This window comes from Falco punctatus (assembly GCF_963210335.1).
Source record: "Falco punctatus genome assembly, chromosome: Z".
NCBI classification, from domain to species: Eukaryota; Metazoa; Chordata; class Aves; order Falconiformes; family Falconidae; genus Falco; species Falco punctatus.
Genome location: NC_137586.1, coordinates 50,811,659 through 50,834,204, shown reverse-complemented (window position 1 = coordinate 50,834,204; position 22,546 = coordinate 50,811,659). Strand labels below are relative to the sequence as shown.

General features: G+C 36.1%; 1 protein-coding gene across 3 annotated transcripts in view; it reads right to left on the bottom strand.

The window, feature by feature from the left end:
* FBN2 (fibrillin 2) overlaps positions 1–22,546 on the bottom strand; it is a 177,441-nt gene that overhangs the window by 21,622 nt on the left and 133,273 nt on the right. For all 3 annotated transcript variants that reach the window (XM_080373133.1, XM_080373134.1, XM_080373135.1), the window contains exons 35-48: positions 20,781–20,903; positions 20,282–20,404; positions 15,553–15,714; positions 14,450–14,518; positions 13,651–13,776; positions 12,398–12,523; positions 11,693–11,845; positions 7,407–7,475; positions 6,745–6,870; positions 5,801–5,926; positions 5,262–5,387; positions 3,609–3,725; positions 1,596–1,724; positions 1,150–1,269 (exon numbers count right to left, since the gene is read on the bottom strand). In XM_080373133.1, coding sequence (XP_080229259.1) covers positions 1,150–1,269; positions 1,596–1,724; positions 3,609–3,725; positions 5,262–5,387; positions 5,801–5,926; positions 6,745–6,870; positions 7,407–7,475; positions 11,693–11,845; positions 12,398–12,523; positions 13,651–13,776; positions 14,450–14,518; positions 15,553–15,714; positions 20,282–20,404; positions 20,781–20,903 — 1,695 coding nt within the window. The remainder of the gene's footprint in view (positions 1–1,149; positions 1,270–1,595; positions 1,725–3,608; positions 3,726–5,261; positions 5,388–5,800; positions 5,927–6,744; positions 6,871–7,406; positions 7,476–11,692; positions 11,846–12,397; positions 12,524–13,650; positions 13,777–14,449; positions 14,519–15,552; positions 15,715–20,281; positions 20,405–20,780; positions 20,904–22,546) is intronic.

The window sequence follows — 22,546 nt, the reverse complement described above, 5'->3', positions numbered from 1 at the left end:
AGGCAAACTGAATATGGTGGCATGATACAGAAGGATGAGAGAACTCTAGGGCATAGAAAATAAATCCTGTTGTTCAAGACAAATATTCAAAATAGTTCCTGTGATCCAGTTCCTGCACCCATAAAGATTTAGGTGGCTCTAGGCCAAATCTTTACGTCCTCACCAGCGTTTTCTTCAGTCCACACAAGCACAACTGCTCATTTATTATTGGGAGTTATTTGGATGTATGCATGTCTGGGGTGTCACACCAGCTAACTTCAATCATTTATGCCGAAAACCAGGTTTCTTAATATATTCACAGTGGACAGAGAGGTGCTTACTCCGTCTCTTACCATGCAGAAACCTAAGGCTTCTAGGTTATCTGCCTAAAACTAGCTGTGTGCAGCTTCCTTGCCAGGTGCCCCATGTAGTTAATTTAAATGCCCAATAAATTCACAATAGTCCTGTGCTTTGCTCTGCTGGAAAAGGGAGTTGTAACTTGGATTTATTTCTCATTCTCTGCCACACCAAATCTTCAGTCATTGTGTGACATTCAGCTCCTGAATGGTATTCAAGCCTTTAAATGAGGCTTGAATGAACAAACAAGAACATGCAGACTGATGAAAGGCCTGGTGTAGCCTCTTCCTGTGAATGTCAGCATAGAAGAGCCATTATACAAAATACAAAATCAGAAACCAGTTCTTACAAGAAACCAGTTTAAGCAATTGTTCCCATAAGCTCCATAATTTTATCAAGATTTTAAAATGTCATAGCCCTCTGAAACCAGAGGCTTAGTTCATGCATTAATTGCCAGTAATTACCTTCCCGTAAACACTATATGAATCCAGTACACAGATTTTTTAAAATAAATGATAATTTTTTTAAAAAAGGGAATGAAAGATAAAATACCATTTTTTTAACAAGTATTTTTGTTTGCATTAATGATGATGTTAATGTACAAAATACAGGGCAATACAGTACAAAATATCTTGCCTTCCATTTTTAAAACATCCTCCTGAAGACTTTTCCTACCTATTCCCTGTCACCATGATTTTAAGTTGGGCAACATTCACAAACATGAGGGTGTACAACAACTTTCCACCAAATCAGAACCAGACACTTTTTCTAATTTTTAAATTGTTCAGAAGCAACAATTACAACTTGCCTTACCAATACAACTTTCACTTTTTACTTCATATCCTGGTGGACAGATGCATCTGAATGATCCTTCCAAATTTTGACAGGTACCAGGATAGCATGAACCGGGTAGTGCCACACACTCATTAGTATCTTTGGAGAGTAGATGGAAGCAAGAAAGGATTAGAAACATGTAATTCTTATAGTAACAAAACAGGCTTATTCATGAAAAAGACTGTAGGATACTTTTAAAATTTTCTTTTATAAGGCATTTAAACGCTAGAATATAAACAATTATTCCTAAGCTCAGTTACTTCTACTGTGTTTTCATTAAAGTCACTGTGTTTGTTTTTGTTTTTTTGTGGTTTTTTTTTGTACTTAGGCACTCATACTGCGGTGCTTTCCCCTAGATGAGATCTAACAGTTTGATTGTTTCAGCTCATCAGTACTTCAACATCTCCATGTGGTATCATACATACCAATGCAATTCTTGCCATCTAGAGTAAGTTCATATCCTTCATTACATAAACATTTGAAGGAACCAATTTCATTGAAGCACTGTCCATTTCTGCACACCTGACCAAAGAAAGAACTGCATTCATCGATATCTGTAAAAAAAAAAAACAAAATAAAACCCCCAAAGTGAGAGCTGAGCCCCAACGTAGCATACACAGTATGTTATAAACACACTCAAGCTGCAATATATATTTCTGTGGAAAAGGTAAATGCAGCAACATGGGAACAGCTGGAAGCTAGTAGAAAGTAACTCTCATTCAAGTGCATTAAGGTATATGTTCTATTTAAACAACACTTTTTTTATAGGGTATTATAATTTTCAGACTTGCAGCATTACCTCAGCTACTGCATCTGGAGACATTCAATTACTGCCAAGTGATGGTATAATACTAAGTCCAGACATGGAAAAGAAAATGTTCTGAATTTTATCTGGATCTATATGCACTCAAGTTTCCTCCTAAAACCTGCCTTGTCATTTTCAAATTTTAGAATATGTCATTTGCTTTCCACAGGATAATTTTCTCCTTCACAACAGTTCTGAAAATGAGGCTTGAAAATGCTTATTAATTTGTAGAGTTACTTCAAAAATGCAGACTTAAAGGAGCACTGCATAAGGAAAAATATAGATGAGAAAGTGTCAGTATAAATGAAAAGGAGATTGGATAAGCATCTTCAGAACAACTTACACATCACTGTTTCACAAAACCTGAATTTGAGTGATGAAGATTAACTTTAGTTTTACTGAAGAGGTTTTAAGTCTTCTTCAGAAACACTAAGTACCAGCTCCTGAAAAAGATCTACCTCCTGCTTCAGCCAGTAGCTGTGCCTGTGTTACTAGTTTATTCCATAGTGCATTTCTTCTGTGTTACAGTTCTACAAGCAGAAATACCAGAAGTTGTCTTGGAATGGCTGGGATAGTTTGGAATAAAGCCCCAAGGCTTTCCAAGCTGTGAAGAGGAGTGCTAACAAAAGGCCAACTCTCTGAGTCAGCTTGGGCTTCTTGGCCTCCTTGAAGGCAGAGCCTGGAGAAGTGGTGCTGGATGCTCCTGGCAGTAGATTGGCAGCTATATGGCCAAAGCAAAGAACCTCCTTGGCAAAAATAGTGCCATTCTTTGGCAGCAGACTCTTCTTACTTGAACAAGTTTTTAATTTTCTCTTTCCTGTAGGAGGAGAGGATTTAAAATACTTATTTAAGATGTTTTAGTTCTCTTCTGAACCAGAAAGCAACCCATAGACTCGGTCCCGTCTTCCTTCTGTAGCAGGAAGGAATGTAAAGTCTTCGGCTCCTTTGGCTTACATTGCACAAAGGAGAGGATCTCCAGAGACTTATGATCCTGTTCTTCAGCCCAGGAAAATTTTAATTGCTTTATCACAAGTATCCAGGAATTTAAATTGTCCAAACCCGTCAGATGTTCTGGTGTCCTCTGCATTAGAGAACAGGAAATCACAATGCCTGTATAAACTCTGTATAAGCAGAGTTTGTCTTGGGAGTGCAGATCTGGTAGATTAGTTGTACTGGCTTTCTTACTGTTGGTCTGCTTTCTCTTTCACACTGTGTGCAAGTGTCAAGTAATACGAGGAAATAAAGAACTGATTTAAATTCATGAGACAACACTGGTAGCGTGATATTATATATACTTATCCTGAGTGGTGCCTATGGACTGTGCTAGTAGTCAAGGACGTGTGCTGTAATTACCCAGGGGATCTAATGGAGGTGAGGGCTGCATTGTCAGTGAACTGTAAGGTTGCCCCAGTGGTCCAGAGATTAAGTTTTCGTTATCTCAAGCTGGCCAGTAAAAATTATTTTTAATTAATTTAAAAAATGATAGTAGGTCTGGTAACAGTACCAGTTACTGCACTCAGTTAACTTTCTTAGCACCCTGACCTGTCTTCTGTTTGAGTTTTAAATGTCTACCATCCTCCTTGGCATAGCAAACCAGAAGCAATGAAAATAAAGTTTGGATTACATCACCTACCCATACAATCATTATTATGAGTTAATTCAAATCCTGGGTAACACAGGCAGTTATATGATCCAACTGTGTTTTTACAAGTTCCATTTCCACATGGATGGCGTTCACATTCATCAACATCTGCAAAGAGAAACAAAACTGTATGTGGGAACAGATTCTCCCAGGTATGTGTTCACCTATGATCTGTACAAAGTGACAATATTCTAACCCTCAGTCTCTCTCTTCATTTGTCATGTTTTTAATTTATACTACTGATTTTTACAGCTTCTGGGTACACATAGGAAAATGTTACATGATGCATTTTTATATGTATTTTAAAATAAGATATACAGTTACATGCAAAGACAAAAGTAAATGCATGTGCAGTATCTCAAAGCTTTCTGTCTTTCTATTTTCCATACTGACATTTCTTAATTTCTTAATGTGCACTAACGCTCAGAACTTAGTACAAAGGATCGAGTGTCACAGCCCTGGAACTATCTCTAATTTTATGAACATATTTTACTCTTAAAGCCCATGAAAACATGTTGAAATGTTCTATAAATGTGTTTTGTGTCATTGTTCACAGGTCAATTTACATATGTAAATATGTCACTACTACATCCAGAATTATAAAGACTGCTTACAAACTCATCAAAACATCCATTTTCAAAAGGCATTAAAATTTAGTGTTTCCTGCTGTGTGCTTCAGTAACAGTAATTTCTGGAGTTTCATGGGGATCTGGAAGATATTTAGATCTTGTTCTCCTAGTTCTTGTGGACTTTCTGTAACATTTTATTCACTTACAGAAGGTAAACCTCTTGTCATACAGATCATTTCCATAACCCGTTATTGTCTAGATCTGAATTTTGTACTAAAATTTTTTAGAAATGTAGAGTTATTTAAGTTAGTGTTCTGAGTAACCAGGCTCTCAAAATTTTGCATTGTTAACACAAGTCACTTTCCCAGACAGCCTCCTCAGATGTTTGACAAATGTGATTTAGTCCAAATACGAGAAGACTCAAGGCATAGTATTTATGTATATTTATGTAATACAGTGTGAATAGGTTTCAAATGTCTGTTTGAAGGTGAAATTGGAACACACTAGAAGACACTGAACTTCTTTATAGTTTTGAACTGGCATTTAGATGATCATTATTTAAAAAATCAAAATATTTTTTTATTAATAATTATGAGAAAAACACTCTACTTTTGCATTCTTATTTCTTATCTCTACCACGTCATCATTTCAATACAAAATTAGTATAGATTTTTTAGATTAAACGTGGGATTCTGGTTTTTAAATGAAACATAAACTCAATAAATTTATAAATAATTGAAAAATCTGTGTTTTTAAATCTCCAAACTCTATCACTCTGTGATATCTCCTATAAACTTCTCTGTCAAATAAGCCACTATGACAGATTTTTGTGAAAATGGGGTTAATATATTTTTCTGTGAGAGTCTAAGAATAAACACTATAATATTTTTTTTTCTTAAACTAATATATCCCCTCCAAGGACAACTTCACATACTTTATCCACAAAACTCCAGAAACTTATGAATCAGTCTTTTAATGTCACTATAATCTCCTCAGAAATTTAGACTCATCTACTCCCCCTTTAAAAAAACCAAAACCCAAACAAACCACACACAAAAGCATTTTCTTTCCATACCCATGCACATAGTCTGGTCTGGGGATGCCTTAAAACCATTGTGACATATGCACTGGTAACTTCCTTGCATGTCCACACATACACCATGACTGCAAACATTAGGAATTTCCAGACATTCATTGCGATCTATAACAAAAATATAAACCAGATGGTACACATTATTAACTTTTACTATTCATTCATTTTACACAAACATGTTTTTACAATCCGTTATTATTATTAAAACCAGGCTCAAAATTATCCATAACTAAACCTGAATCATATAAAACTTCATTTTATTGGAACTTCTTGCCTATACAACTCGAGGTTGAAACTACTGTTAGGATTCGGTTGATTCATTGAGAGTGTTCTTTAAAAATTCTGCTCTGTATTTTCTTCCCTTCTACAAAGAAACAGAGCTATAAAGTTAAAACTGTTATGCAAAACAGCAGAATACACAAGGTAACAACATAAATGCTTTTACCCTTTGAGAGAATCACACACATACCATTGATTAGGTACAGATTCAAACAGACAAGAAAAGTCAAACAATTTCTTACCAACACAGGCACCATTCGGTGAAAGTTTAAAACCAGGAGCACATTCACAGCGGTAACTACCAGGGCTGTTGATACAGTCTGCATTTCTCTGACAGAGACTGTCTCCATTGCTGCACTCATCAATATCTGAAATACCAAAAGTCATGGTTCAGACATCAGAAACCATGAGATAGTTACTTCTGCCTAGAATTTAGACTATCATCTGTCTTGTGCAAGATGAGTATTTTGTTCTCAACAGAACTGACCTTCAGCCTTCTGTGCCATAAATGCAAATGAAAAGCAAAATCAATACAATGTCATCCATAACATGCTTTTTGGATAAAGGAGGATCCTATGTATCCAACTTACATTGAAGTGGCTTTGCAATTTTAAATATCTGCCTGAAGAAATTAGTTTTCATGTTAAAAAAACATTCTTCTTTGCCTTTGAACTGAAATAGTAATTGGCACAGTTTGTTAGTTTTTTAAGGTGCACTTGCCAGCAAAAGACCCTTGAATAGCAACGACAAAACTCCATTGATTTTAGGACACACAAAATTTCACCATTAGATATGGTGATATGCTATGAATATCTGTACCTATAAAACTGTAGAAGAACAGACAGAAGACTTAAAAAATCAAGGGAATTTTTCTTCGAGAATTTTTAAGAACAATAATTAAATTTCCTTGCTAAAATAAAATAAAATAAAATAAGAGCATTTAATTTACTTCCTATTTAGGAGTCAATGAATTGCTTAACACAAAACTATTACAAATTTCACTAAGTGCATGCGCATATGTATTAAACACAAACATGTCCAAGCTGATTTATATACTTGAGCCCTACAAACAAGCTCACAGTCTGTCTCTTGGATTTTGAGAAACATGGGAATTAAATGTTCCCTTTTGCTTTAAGACAAGCATGCTTATGGGAGCTAAGTAGAAAATAACGTCGTTTCAAATCACCTTCACAGACCAAGAGCAGGTCATTGTAGCTGAATCCAGTGGGGCACTCACAGCGGAAGCTGCCAATCTGATTGATGCAAACACCATTTGCACAGATTCCTGGGATTTCCTTACATTCATCAATGTCTGAAAGTGAGATCAGCTAGTCAAAGTACAGTACTTCATGCCTTTTCATACTGCTTGTATTCTCAATTTCACTGTGCTTAAAACTGAGTTGAGAGGTTCCTTCTAATTTACAGAAATTGTATACAGGATATAAATCTAAACATACACCCATTATGAGAGAAAATAAACCATGTGAAGTTCAGGAAGTGGTCAAAACAGAGTAATACTAAGTATTAGACAAGATGCAGAACTGTTACAAAAGTGCAGATAAGACCCACAACATTTTTAAAGCCAAACTCTTTCGTCTTACCTATTAACACTCAAAACCATGAACTAGGATGCAGGGTAAGCAAAAGATTGTAACAGAATATAGAAATAAAGAAATACAGATGAGAAATATTTTACTCAAAACTTGGTCTCACAACTTCTGCCACCATTGTAACTCTAGAATGAAATTAGAGTTTTACTATATTAAATGTTCATTTTAGTACCATCATGCAGCTGCAACAACCTTATACAAAACAATTTTTGGTTAAAGTAAGTTTAGTGACACTTACCAACAGCTTTCCCAGTATGAATGTCAAAAGTGAAGCCAGGAATATTCCCACATATGTTCTTGAATTCAGCTACAGCAAAACAGAGAACAATGCATTTTTAGTGAATATTTCAAATCTCCCCAAAATTACTTCTAGTCGTCTCAGCTTTTCAAGAGTTGATGTATGCCAAATCCACTCAGAAGAGCCATTGCCTCTTGTACCAATTGTATTGAAAATTCAGATTGCCAATAAATAAATGCAAATTGAAACACTAACTCACACTTTGCTTTTCTCACATCTTTGCAGACTTTCATGCTTGAGTAAATGTGTAGTTTGAAAGAGCAACACTTCAGTATTTGTTTTACCTAGACCTTCTTAACTTACCTTTTAAGGTTTATTCCTGCTTTCTAGACATCTGTAGAGAGAATCTGCAGCAACAGTTTCAGACAGCAGAAATAAACATAACTTACCAGCACCTAGCCTTATTTGATGATACTGTGTTCTTTTCTGAAGAAAGTACTGTACTTTAGTTGCACTAGTCTGTAGAGCAGAATGGACACTCTACTCTAAAAAGAGATGCTCCAAAAAAGAGCATTAGTTTAATATGCTCATTTTATATTGTTTTCCAGAGCATCTTCAGGATTGGAAAAGCACAGTATAAAATCAATAAACCTATGGTTTTCCAGGCAAGGTGTATGAATTTGAGTGGATTTGCAACATATAGAAAAATGTTGCATATTTCATGTCATACATACATGTTGAATGTTACGTATTTCACATATTACATATGACAAAACATAGAGTTTCTAGCATGGAATCCATTAATTACTCTAGGATAATAATTCACCTCTAAACCTGAAATGCAGACAAATTATTAGGCATCTCTCCTAGCACCAGAAAAAAGGAAAGGAGACCCTTCTATTTTCCTGTGAATAATGATCTTTAATCTAGAGCAGTAATAGTTGATTTCTCTACTGGCCATAGTGTGAATTTCTTGATCATCTACATTTTAATGGCAGATCTTCAGCAGCTTATAATTTTGTAAGGTTTAACCCCTGGGGTTACAACTTGAATAATTCTTGTGTCCATTACACCAAACATTCATATGTATTACAATTTCAGCAAATGTAGTTGGTCATTGCTCAGAATGAGATTTGGCAAAATATTTTTCTCACATTCAAACATTCTTTTTTTATTTCTTGTAGAAGCCAAATAGGATCCAGTATACCTGAACTTCAGCATTTTCTTCTCTCTTATGTCCTGTTGTTTAATGACTGCTTAATGCCTACTGCGGTTATTCTTGCAGTACAGGATACTGGGCCATAGAGATCCCTGCCATGGTGTTTTCCCATTTAGCAGTTTTCTGCTTTTTCATACGAACATGTATAAGATTTGAGGGTTAGGAAACAATTCTTTTCTGCATGGAGCTTAATGCCATTTATAAACACACATACTAGATAAAAAAGAGGACCTTGCGTTCACTGCCCTGTCTCCATGGGCAATGACAACACCTACTCCTCATAAAACCTAAAACATCAGGTCTGGGAGGATGAAGAAGAGGCTCTGAGTGTTGCAAGCCTTCTTACATTTTGTGTTATGCTACCTATGTGTTCCATACAATCCATTTAATAGTTTTTCCATAGTTATTTTCTATTTGTACTGTGTAGAAAAAGAGCATATGATTTGGTAAGGACTGTATGATAATGCATTTATACACAACGCCAAATTATCCATGCACAAACACACCAAAGATTTACTTTCTGAAAGCTTGACTTTGTATCAGTGAGTTAAAAAGTAATTCAAAACCCCACATACTTATCACTATATTATTTTTTAGGACAAAAAGATCTATCACGTAACAGAAAAAAAACCCTCTGAGGTCAAGCACTCTTGAATTGATCAAACCATGGAAGAGTTCTGTAAATATTTGGTTACCTCTTAGCAGTGAAGCAGCTTTTTACACTTCTTTGGGTGAAAACCCAACCAAACAAGAATGGTTATTTCTGATGAAAGTCTGTATGGTAATGGTATAATATATGGTATGTATAATGTATAAAACGAAGCAATACAGTCTTTACTACCTAAAGTCATCAAATAGAGATTGATTGTTAAGCATAAATATATAAAACGAAGAAAGAGCTCTGTTCTCAAAGGAAAAAAAATGCAAATGCGTTGGCATGTGAAGTTCATTTAGAGGAACAATACAATTCTCATCAGAGCAGAATAATGCTCTTAATGAGCTACTGGGCTTAGTCTAGGAAACTGGTTAAGGTCAGTGTATCATAACCCCTGTCTGTGATGTGTAGCCCCCACCCAGACTTCAGAACAACTGATTATACCACATAAGTGCAGCTATTCAACCATTTACACTTGGAATTTGTGTTTGATCCATCACGCAATCTCTTTTCATGGTGAAAAAGTTCAACCATGTCTCCAAATACAGTAAAGGCATTTAGAAGGGCTAACAAGGCAATATTGAAATATTTCAGGAAATACTTTAACCCCATAACTGCTTGCAGACTAAGTGGAGTTGTCTTTAACAGATCTTTAAAAGCTGCAGAAGTTTTTGAGAACTTCAGTCTTATGAATTTAAAATAATTCTTTCTTCCACCCAAGAATACTAGTTGCATGAATCCCTACTAGTACTTTGCTGTATTTTTCTCATCATGTTGTCATCATAATGACAATTTTATGGCATTGAGATAAATGGTTATGGGAAATAATTTTATGAGCAATCTGTGATAGCAAACATATTTCCCATCTCCCATTCCTGACTGCTAGGAACATCCCTTCATTTCCCCTCCTCCTACTTAAGAAAGAAAAGGAAGAGGTTGTTTTTTCTTTTCAGTCCCATTTTCCTCCTCTTTACTGCTGGGGGGGGGGGGGGGGAAGTCTTTCCTAAATGATCTGCTTTTTCTCTTATGACACCAGGATAAACCACTTGGAATGAAAGTCATACATTCTTTACACTAACATCACAAATGATGTAGCACCAGAGGTATGGGTTTAGTGGCAGTAAACTTGCGGCAAAGTCAATGAACAATAAAATGTGTTTGTACTAAACAGGCATCTGAGGTTTTTAGTTTTGTTTAGGCACCTTTACTTTTTTTACAGATGTAAGAATCTTTTTAATGAAGGCCAGGTGCTACTGTCAGGTTTCCAAGTTGGTGATTTTCCCACCAATCAGTTTTTGGAGTGGAGCTTTCACGAGTGTTTTATTCCAGGCAAGGAACTCCATAAAGACTATCTGAAAAAGAACTATACCTTATTTTCACCTCCCTTTAAAAAAGGAAGTTTTTACAATGCTCTGCTTATTGAGCTTTTGCAAGTTCATCACTTTCAACAGAGAAAATGTAAAAGCAACCAAGATGATCATGTGTAGATACAAGTGAAAAAATTTAGAAAGGCAATGCACTCAGTAATGAAACACAGTCTTTTTGTTCTGACAGATTAGAACTACCAGGATAAATGTATCCCCAACTAAGCAGTAACCAAATTATACTATCCTAAATTAATTATCCTGGAAGACAGACCAGGTAGCCAGCATCTTTAACCTCAGTGTTATTGCCCAATGCTTGCTTTTCCAGAAACTTCAAAGTGACAGCTTTAGAGATGGGAGTTCTGTAATCATGCATTCAGAAAACTTGCTTATGCCTACTGCACCACCCTGGTTGGTCTTACCTATGCAAACATAGATATTTTGACATAAAGTGAAATAACTGAAAGTAATTCTATATCCATACAAGGCATCTGAAAGCCTTGGCATTTCTTAGAAAGAAAGAATGAACAAGTCATTTCATAGAGCTCCATTGCCAAAAAAAATAATTACATCTACCTACAGACAACTATCTTACAAACATCAGTTTAGCTATACAGGGCTGACATACTCCTGATGCTGATGGGAAAGTCAGTCTGTAATTTCCAGGCCTTTTTATCCATCTCAGCAACACGTGACAGTGGTTTGTCCCCTTGCCCTTCCCTTCAGGGGCAGCTGAGAGGGGAAATACACATGTTCTTCCTGAATTATTTTTTACATTTGGGGGAATGATTGGTGCCTTCAAATTATACAAGCTGTATCTTTCCACTCAATATGGAGTGATACTTCTTCAACTTAAAAATATGGAAGAAATATCTATTCTTATTTAGCAGACTAAGACTTAATGCAGCCAGTGACAGGATGGCAGGGTATTGTCACTCTGCTTTGGGAGTACAGCAAAGGTTTTTTGGGGGCTGAAATTTAGCTAATAGGTCAAAGGAGCAGAGGAGTAAAGAAAGTAACAACGTGGGTTGATTAGAGTAGGCTTTACCTGTTCCTGGAGTTGGACATGGTTCACAAGGTTTGTTCCAGGCTTTCCCAACATTATATGTGCAGCAACACATTCTTTTGGTCACATTGAAGGGCAGTTCATTCTCACAGGAGGTTCCATTATAGCTTCTGTAGCAAAAGCTTTTTCTCATGTCTAGATGTGAGAAAAGAATCACTTACCAAGTAATCAACAAACTAACTAAAAAAATAATAATTAAATATCAACCCTCTATCAATCTAGACAGTGTTTCATTAACTCTGGCTTCTGCATGGATGACTTAAAAATAATTTAAAGATTGAAGCAGCCTACAGTCTCTGTTTTAGACTCACCTGAAAGGTGACATATTTTCAGTTTTCATTCAAAGACACAAAGCAAAAAAAGGACAATTCCCAAGAAATCAGAAACACACTGTAGATGCTCATCAGACCCATTTGTATAGTAAAATCTACTACTTGGAATGACTAGTGAAAATAAAAAAAAAGATTTCTGAGTTCTGTTAAGGAATAACAGTACTTGAACACTGCATGTCAGTCATTGGGATCTCTTTCCTGGCTACATGACCTAACTGTCTGGTAGTTAAAGGTAGGAAAAAAAACTATACAAGGCTAAATTTAGAACTGGCTTCATTGAAAAGGAAATTTTAAGAGTCTGCTCTAAAGCAGTCTGATACTCAGACAGTTCTAGTAAAGATGACATTTTGCATACCCATGCAGTTATGTCCTCCGTTCACCTGCATATATTCAGGTGGGCAAATGCAGGTGTAGTTCCCCAAGGTATTGTAGCAAGTGCCAGGACCACAGACACCAGGAAGTGCAACACACTCGTCGATATCTAGAGACCACGTGAGAACACTATAATTAACAAGGGAAAAGAGGACCAAGTCCTAGCAAATGTTTCTGAGAAATATGACTAAAATAAACCATGCTAAGTTAACAAAAAAGTTTCATTTAAATGCTAGCTTGGACAGTATGGTTCAGATTTGCATTAAATAGCTATTGTAATAGTTGCTGAAAAGTCATAGTGTTAACCTTTATTAAGCCCAGCCAGTGAAGTGCAAGAGAATACCCTAAATGAATTCAAAGTTGAGGAATCTATCACTGAAACTAAACTAGACCACCTTGTGCCCCATTGGCTCCACAAAAAACATTCCCACCCTCTTCTCAAGGAATGTTACTGTCACTTATCAGTGTTCACTACTCCACTGAGAAATGACCTTTCAGGTACTCTATTTAGAAACAGGCAAGCTGAACAGTAATCACAGTCTTGCTGCTTTAATCTTACAATTACATACAATTACATACAGTTAATCATACAATTTTAATTTCATACCCAGTTTGGTCAGTTTTCTTCCCCAAGCTTAGTAGAGCCTCAGGATTCACAGGCTCTGTTTTGAAAGGTGACAATTTTTTTTTTTCTCACAAACTCAATGAAGAAGGGGAAGCTGACTTTAAAACACTCCAAATTAGGAGAAACCATGAAAGATTCTTTACCTTTTTGGGTCTATTTACAATAAATATTTGGTGCTAACACTTACGACAAATCTCAAACACAGCAGGAAGACTAATATTACTTTTACTTCATGTTGCATAAATTAAACTGCTACTCTGAAACACTGTGAGGAGGACACCTTCTCTCACTTAAAATACAGGGAGCCTAGTGAAACTAGCAAGAGATACAAGGGGCTGAAGTGAGAACCCACAAATCATGAATAACCACTTTAGTTTACAGAGTACATATAGCTGAGATATCTCACGTAGAAATAAATGTTAGTACACTCAAGTGCTGCTTTTCAAGTTTTGTATTAATGATATCACTGGTGCCAAAGATAATGACTTTAGAGAAGATGTTAGGTAATGATTTGGATACCATATTAACTTCTGGATTTAAGGCTAAAAATGGTTAAGTGTTTTTCACAATAACTGCACTGTTATAGAGAAGGAGGTTTCAAGGGACTCAACCTTCACAGATTCTTGTCTCCTCACTGAGGTAGTAGCCTTTAGGACATTCACACTGGAAGCTGCCAAAAGTATTGATGCAATTTCCACCTTGGCAGAGACCTGGCAGTTCCTGACATTCATCAATGTCTGAAAACAGAGAACAAACCCCACCATATTTTCATTCCAGAATGAAAAGAAACAAAATACTTTAAGTACTCCCCTGAAATTTTACCAACTAGTAGTTTTTAACTGTTGTGTGGATTTCTTAGAATTATTATTTTTTTATTTATTCTAAATTGCACTTCATTAAAGCATGGATGAGATGCTCATTCTCTCCCGTTCAAATAGCTCTTCAGGAGCACATAAATGTACAGAAAGCACAGCTTAGTGAGACCATGGAGTTCAACTTCCATTACTGTTTACAGGAATTTGGAATCTAATTCCTCATTCCTGCACACTTGTTGGAACCAGGGTTTCTTTGTCCAATGAGTATTTCCTGAAACTTACACCTTCCACTGATAAGCTGTAATTTTCATAAAAGACTTATCCTTCAGGGGCCAGTTTCAAAGGCCAGTTGAAGTAAGGAGACACACAAAATGTATGCATCAGCTTATTTTCCTACTGAAATATTGTTTGACTTCTTCAATATTCTTTTACAGTATGCCTTTTCATCATGTTGTTGTCCAGTTCATATTAGCAGAGGGTTTTGCTTTGCACTAAATGTAATGATTTCTGCAAAATATAGTTCCTGTATACATCTCTTCAAAGATGACACTTTTTTTTTATTGCCAGCCATCACAGTCATTTACAATAAACTCACCTTCTAAAATAATAGTGATGGGATTTGGTCTGAATCCTTCTCCCCCTGGACAGAGAGTATTATATTCCGCTAAAGTAAAGTACAAGAGAAAGCATGTCAGTTATACGAGGAATAAAATGCTAACAACAGAAACATAAAATTTCATTTGTGTTTTTAATGAGTCTTCCTCCCTACACTCATTGGTTTTCTACTCTTCTTGACCTATTCACAGTGTATAAAGCAAGTGCATTAAATTAGTAGAAAATCAAGCTAAAACTAAGAGTTCTGCTTAAAACATTACTATAACCTCAGATACTCTTAAGTCAGGCACCATATTGTTTTCTTCGTACTGTCCCTTTATAAAGGCACATATTTTCCATTTTGACTAGTTCTCTGATATGAAATGTCAGTATACCACTGATAGATATGTGTTAAACTTAATATTCATACTATTATGAGACTGTTAAGAAAAACATGCTTGACATTTCTGTTGCACTATTCAAAGAACTTCAAAGCTCTCCAAAATTTTCAAGCCTCATCATGTAACAGTTTTGAAAGTACTCAAGAATGATTTAGAAATAATTAACCGACAGTCACTAACACTCTCCTTTGACAGCTACTGCAGCTCTCCAAATTTCAGTTCTAAGTATTATTAATATCTTTATTTCCCTATCAACACGGAGTGCTGGATAAAAATTCCTAGTAGATGCATCCAATCCATTCCATTCTTAAGACACACAAGCATATCTGCAATTAATTTAATATTTTTTTAATGGAAGAAAAGTAAAAGCAAAACAAAACAGTGCCCAAAACTACCCAAAGTACATGGGCCTGGTCCAGTGGGAAGTGACTCTGAAAGTTACCACTGATTTATTAGTGTGAGAATAGGTACCAAGTCAGACACAGAAGTCTAAAGGCCAGGTCCACACCTTTGTATCACCCCTTTGGCAGTAGCAGGGAGACTTTCTTCTGTAACTGTGCCAGAACACTGCCTCATGAAGAAAATCATTTTCTTAAATGATAAAAGTATAGTAATACAGTAAAAGATTTCAAATATTTTTCCATCCCTTGTTAGCATCTTCTATATTAACAGGCAGGGGAAGAATAAGAGAACATTTCCTTACTGCTGTTTACACGGGGACATGTCTCACAGGGGTTTCCCCACGCCTTGCCCAGAGAGCAGCAGCATGAGGAACGACTGACTGCAACCCCAATTTCAGTGTTGCAGGACAGGCTCCCGTCACCTCGTGGTCCATGCTTCAGGTAGCAATTGCCAACACGGTTATCTGTGTATAAAGCACATATGACTACAGCTGCACACAATGATCCAGACAAAGGAACAGCAGGCGTTCATTTCAACATTTCATATCTAGAAGCAGGAATTCAGATAACATTGTACTTTTGAAATCATTGGCAAGCGCAAAACACTCATAGTTATGACGTTAAGAGATAGCAGGGAAAAAGTGTAGCTTTAGCTTCCTAAGTACACAGAGATGACTAAAACATTTACATGTCTTCCAAAGTCACACCATACTCTAATGTAGCATATATGCTATTCCCAGTCTTTTACTTCAGAGAATATCAGAAAACTTGCTGCAGTTCGCGGTTCATATTTTTTCTCCATATTCTGATTGTGACTAAGTTATGACTCTTTCTTGTGGAATTAGAAGTTACGTATTTTTCCATGGAATCACAGAACAACATCATGTTATTGCAAAAATTCTTTCACTGGCAAAGAAATTCGCCAAAAATTATTAATATTGAAACAAATAATCTCGATGTGCAGTAGGTTTGAGGAAAAGTAGTTTATTACTTTGCTCAAACTCTAACAACGATTTAGAGAACCGCTGTCATCAGTAGAATGAGCAAGGAATCGAAGAGAAATAAAGCTATGAGTTTTCTTACTACTGCACATACTGTCTCTTCTTTATAAATGGGAAGGAACCAACAGCGAGTCATAAGGAATGACAGGATAGTCAATTATAACATTTCTTATTACAGCCAAATAAGATGAATATTGATTTCCTCAAGACTAGCATTATAATTCTAAAGATCATCTCTGTAAATTAACTTGCTGTCAAAGGTTATCTCTAAAGAAGCACAGAAACCCACTCAAAATTTTTTGGATAAATTCATTGTATAAAGGTTGCAGTATCTTTTTGCATTTTTACTATTTCTGTTACTAGTATGATTAGAGGAACTTATTAATTAATTTTTTAATGATTTCCCAGATGTGTATTTTACCAAGCAATACCACGTTTTTAATTTACTGCTTGCAGCAAGTGCCAGGTGCTACAGCCTTAGCAATTTACATGGAGTAAAATGAACACAGTATGATAAATATGGGTAGTTCATACTTTCAGAATTTCCAGAGTTTACCAAATGTCTTGCTAAGACATGGGTTTTCAAATTATCCTGAGGTTTGGGACATATCAATAAAAGAAGCTTGAATGCAACTTTCTGAATTGTTAGGAACTACTTGTTCTGGAGTTCCTCAAGTTAGTTAAATATGTATAATATAAAAACACAACTTTGCATTAATTTTTGGAGTCAATTTTCTTTTTTAAAGGGTCTTAACATCCACCATGAGAAAACCTCCAAGCTTTCCAAAGGATTTAAATTTATTTAAGCACTAATGGGTGAATCTTTCTGCAAAATTTAGGAGCATACTACAGCAGAGTATGTGAAAAAGGAGGGTGTTCTGGGCCCCACATATCCTACAACAACTGTCACTATCTCACCATAAACACACACACTGTTGTAAAGCTAAAATACTCTGTTAAGAATTGAATGGCAGAGACATATGTATTCTGTATGTCTCAGCCTCTGATGTACAGAGAAAACACTTCAAGCACGGTAATTTTATCTCCCTGGAGGCAAAATTTATCTGAGATCACTGATCAGCATATGTTAAGAGTGGAAACCTTTCTTTTTTTTTTTTTTTTTTTTTTTTTACTGCTTTTTTAAGAGGGCAAATCCTATTGTTCTCATTGTGGACTTGAGCTAAAACAACCCAAACATGGTTATTCTGAGTATACCTATCTCCTCCTTTTCTCAGATTAATTTCATGCTTCTCTCCATTCATGGCAGCATGAAACATCTGCCTTTTTAAGAGAAATCAAGAAGAGATTTGGCTTCATTCTCCTTGGGGAAAGTGAAAAACAATGGCCATTTTGGAAGACAGCTTCAGCCCCAGACCTCAGGCCCATTAAGAACAATAGCAGATAATAGACCTTGGAATGAAGGCAGAGCCTGGAATTCTCTAGCACAATATCGATACTGAGTCCATGGAGAGATTTAGGTTTTGGCTTATTCCTCACATGAACTGTCTTGACACGGCACCATGTTCCTCATTGCCAAGGATAATATTTGTTTCTCCTGAATGCAACTGGAATTTAAATTCCTCCACCTTTTTTTTTCTCAAGAGTGCAAAAGATAGTGCTGTTGAAGAGAACCAGAATCTCCTGTCCTTTGACAAGAAGTTTCTGGAATGTTTTTCAGCACATCTCGTGCAGTCCAGAAGCATAAAACTTTCCTTTTTCTTGCTGAGGTGTACTAGCCTCTGTGGGTTTGGGATTTTTTCCAAATGACTACAAGCTTAGAGTGAAAACGGGGTAATATTTTACCATGTGCCAGTGACACAAACATCACTGCAAGTGAAGCTGTAATTTGGAATTGCAGTCCTGAGACTATAAAGGATTACAAGCAAATTGAACTTCAGTTCTTCCCTCTTTGGACTGCATGAGTCCATGAAGTAGACATACCCAAAGCATGCAAAATCTAGAACCAGAACTAGTATAGTTGCATTGGAATGGCAGCTCTCTTTGTTTCCACTTCCCATGCAAAATCATTTATTAGAACCGCTGTTGAAAGAAAAAAAGTTCAAAACCTAACAATGCCTATAATCATTAAAAATAGTGTAACTGTTTCTAGTTGCACATGGTACCCCATCTCTTCAAGAGCTTCTAAAAATCGGCACACTAAAGTATCATTTCATTCATGGATTACGGCTTTATTTCAATTATCTTATTCTGATGATATTTCATGGGAAGCAGAGGCATTGATTGACCCTGTCAAAAACCAAAAGCTGAATGTTCACAGTGTTTTTTGCACTTTATGGAACCAGGCTGCAGAGAGATGGAAAGTGTACAGCTGAGGCTTGCAGCTCCTCCCACAGAAAGGTTAGTGGATTACAGTTCTGCCACTGTTCAGAACTGAACTTGAAAAAAACCCAAATCACAACCAAACCCCCGTGTTTGCTCAGGGAACTCAGTCTTTGGTGTCTCTTTTCTGTACAATCAGTCACTGAGAAACTAAAGATGCTTCTTACACAAAGGAAAGGGAGCGTCTTTGTACCAGAGAGAGGGACAGCCCTAGTAGTATTTCCTCAGAATAGAAATAGGGAAGAGTCAGGTAGTTTTTCTACCACTTTCTTAGTCAACACTTTTTCTTCAGAGAGGGAGGGCTCGATCTCTCACTTGGGACTCTATAGAGTTGCTGGATTTACTCTTGAGCAGTCTCCCTTCTGTGGCAGAGGTTTCCTTGAGGAAACATGGGATCTCTGCCAAAAATGTCATTGGGACAACTGGTCCCAAAGTAGACTGCCAACTCAAACTCCCATTTTTTAGTGAAACATAAATCAGCTAGCAGTACAATAATTCACTCTCATAAGCTTCTTCAGACATCACTTATTCTTTGGTCATAATTCAAGGCTTGCAGGGCTGATCAGGCACAGCATTTGGTTGCAGGAAAGAATGAGGATTGTGGTAGTTATATGCTGCAGAAGGGGAGCCAAAAAGGCAGGATTTCATTGCTTCAACTGAATCTTCAGATGAGGCAAAGCTAAAAGTTTAAGTCAAGACTGCACCTGTAGAAGAAAAGCGTTAAGGCAGGAATGGTCAGAAGAGTCCATGGGAGACAAAAATCCAATTTCCAATACAATAGAAATAGATTACATAAATTCACTTTACTTTTAAAAATATTAGCTTAAATCGGCCAAGACTGTGCACATACGAAAGTCTCAAGCAAGACTTGTTTCTAGCATCCAGAGAAGCAACAGAGAATATTCATAACCAGAATATGGAGAAACATGGAAAAAATTAACAGTAAAATTTATTCTGAAGGAAATCTGCAATTGTTTCAAAATTATTTGCTTAGCAAATATTAATTTGCCATCACACTGTAGTACTATTATCAAGATTTAGAAAATGGTTAAGAGTTATAACTAGCAATTCAGGAGAAGTTGAGTCTTCCCAGGGTAATAAAATAAAAAGATTGTTTTCCAAATAAAAAGTCAGAAGGCTTTCCCAGGATCACACACAAATCCTTATGGCTGAACCTCAGCCTCTCTTTCAACTTCCTCTTCCGCAAACTCCCCTAGACTGCTAGTATATACTCTAACCACATGACAGTCCTGTATCATGTAGCAAGGGGAAAAGGTAACGAACACTCACTTTTAGTCTGTATAAGCCAGACAGAATTACAGCAACTACAGTGAAATGTGTCTTTTACTTTGTTTCCAGCCAAATGAGTACCACAATCAGTTTTAATTCCACTTTAGACAAGCTAAAATACAAATCAGTCCAAGACACACCTAGGATTAAAACATTCAGTTTTTTAAATGAGAATTGTTGACTGTCAGGAGAATGGAAATGCAGGTAATAAAGGTGTATTTAAAAGAAACTATAAACACCATTATTCAGTTAAAAAAATTAACTTCATCTCTCGAAAGCTATGTAACAGGATATACAGCACGTAGAAGTATAGTTTTTCCTTGTTGCTACCCTTACCTGCATCAAAACAGTCACTTTGGCTGTGATTTCTAAAGTAATACTTCAGGCAGCTTTCACTTACCCACACAACCCACTCCAGTAGGATTCAGCTGGAAGTCTGGAGGGCAATTACACTCATACCTTCCAGGAGTATTTATACAGAGACCATTAACACAATTAATGGGATCGGCACATTCATCAATATCTAAAATAGAAAGATCACATTTCTAAATCTGCTCACTGGACAGAAAAGAACAATTTTACTTTTTAAAACAAAATGGGCAAGAAAATTTCAAATGCAAGTGAATTTTAGCTGAAATTGAACAAAAGCACTATTAATAATTCATCAGGCATTCAGGAATAACCTTTGTACAGTTGCATATTTAAGAAGCCAGTCTGTTTGTTCAATTTTTAACAGCAATGCCAAAGCATGCAATTCTACACATTGCCTGTTTAATGGGGAAAAATGCACTCTCATTGTAAAAGAATAGAATACATGTTTTGTGAACTCATCTTTAAATTAACTTGATATAATTAAAAAAAAAGTGTGTCTTGACATATTTCTGAACAGAAGAATATACCTGTACAGTTTCCCCCAGTTCGATCTAGTTCATAGCCATCATCACAGATACAATGAAACATTCCTGGTAGATTATTACAGGTACCAAATACACATATGTTCTGGAAGGAGCATTCATCAATATCTGAAGGAATATATTAAGAAGAGAAAGTTACATATCTTTGTACATTAATATTGTACTACTAAAAGGATATGAAGACACATGTAACTTCAAAAATTTAAAACAGCAACACTGAGTGACCACTTTTGGCTTCATGTAGAACACTATAGCTAGGGGGTTGTGCAGCATTCTCCAGTAAGCTGCTTTTTACTTATTTCTGTTTTACCTTGTGTGAAGTAAAAATAGCAAAACTGACTTCTCAGGACTCAAAATGAAAATTCAGTCAAAAAACCCCAGTAAGTTCCTTTCAAAATACGCTTCATTAAACAGAATGAAGTGTCACACCGAACAGAGGTGTCAGTCATTTCCTAGCTCATAGCCTTCCACATTTCTTACTAATGGCAAGCAAGATTTTCGAAATACCATTGTCAGGGAAAAAGGTATACTAAGAAGAAAGAGAGGCAGTAGGTGTTGACACTTATTTGTATCTCCTTGGAGAAAGGATAGAGAGAAAAGGAATATAGGAAGTAAGAATTAACTATGATTTTCTCAAGCCTATGTTAAACGTTACATAGTAACTACATAAAGGTGAGCCCAAATGCTTGTAAAGGACTGCCTGCGCGCTTATGTAAAGTGAATATGAAATAGCCGAATATGAAAGTCGCAGACAGAAAATTAGATGACTTTGTGAACTACGGTACTAGAAAAGGAGTTAAATATTAACAGCACACAGTGCAAAGTAATGGTTCTAGACATAAACTACAAAGGATATCTGAGTTGAAGGTAAGTGAGGTAAGAGGGAAAAAACCCTCCATGTACTGTCTAATAGCAAGACTTCTAAGTTGCCAAAATGAAGCAGCTGTGCAAAAGGCTAATGCAACTCTAGGATGTACTAGTGAGCTATTTTTAGCAGAGACAGCGAAGCATTAATACTGTTTATGATGCACAGCTAAATTTTCATGTAAAATTCTGCATACAGTGCTCTGTTCAAGATGAACTAAAATTGGATGGGATGTAAAAAAGTGTATTAAAGTGGTTATGGTAATGAAATAATCTGTTTTGGACTTGGCTTCTCTGCCTTAGCCAAAACTTGAGAAGTGATATAACGCTTCTTTATGGGAACATATGAAAAGGGGTAACTTTTGAGGGGGAGAGAGAAATAAATTTTTAAGGGAAAATGAAATTTAAGATAAAGGTCTAATATCCAACAGTTCTGAGTAAATTTAAACTGGAAATCAAAGGAAGGTTTCTAAGTACCTTGGAGTACAGCCACAGAATGACCTCCAAACCAGATCATAAATATAACCTCGTGTTCAGATGAAGCCTTATAAAGTTATGGAAAAGACTGTATCATTGAGAAGCTAATGTACTGACATCTCAAGGGATTTATGAAGAAATTGGATTAATTATTTGTATTACAATTATTGTACTAAATCCAGGCTTTGGATTTTCTCCCTGGATTGCAGAAATCAGCCAAGGAGTCACTTTACCATAGGAGAAATTAATGTATCAACTTAAAAAAAGAAGGTAACTTTTTTTAAGTATTCAGCACTTCAATCCTTAGTTCTCCAACACCATACTTAATTTATGGAATGCTTTCAGATCCTCTGTTGGAATTGCAGTAATATACCAATTTACCAAGTATTATTCCAAAATTCTTTGATTTA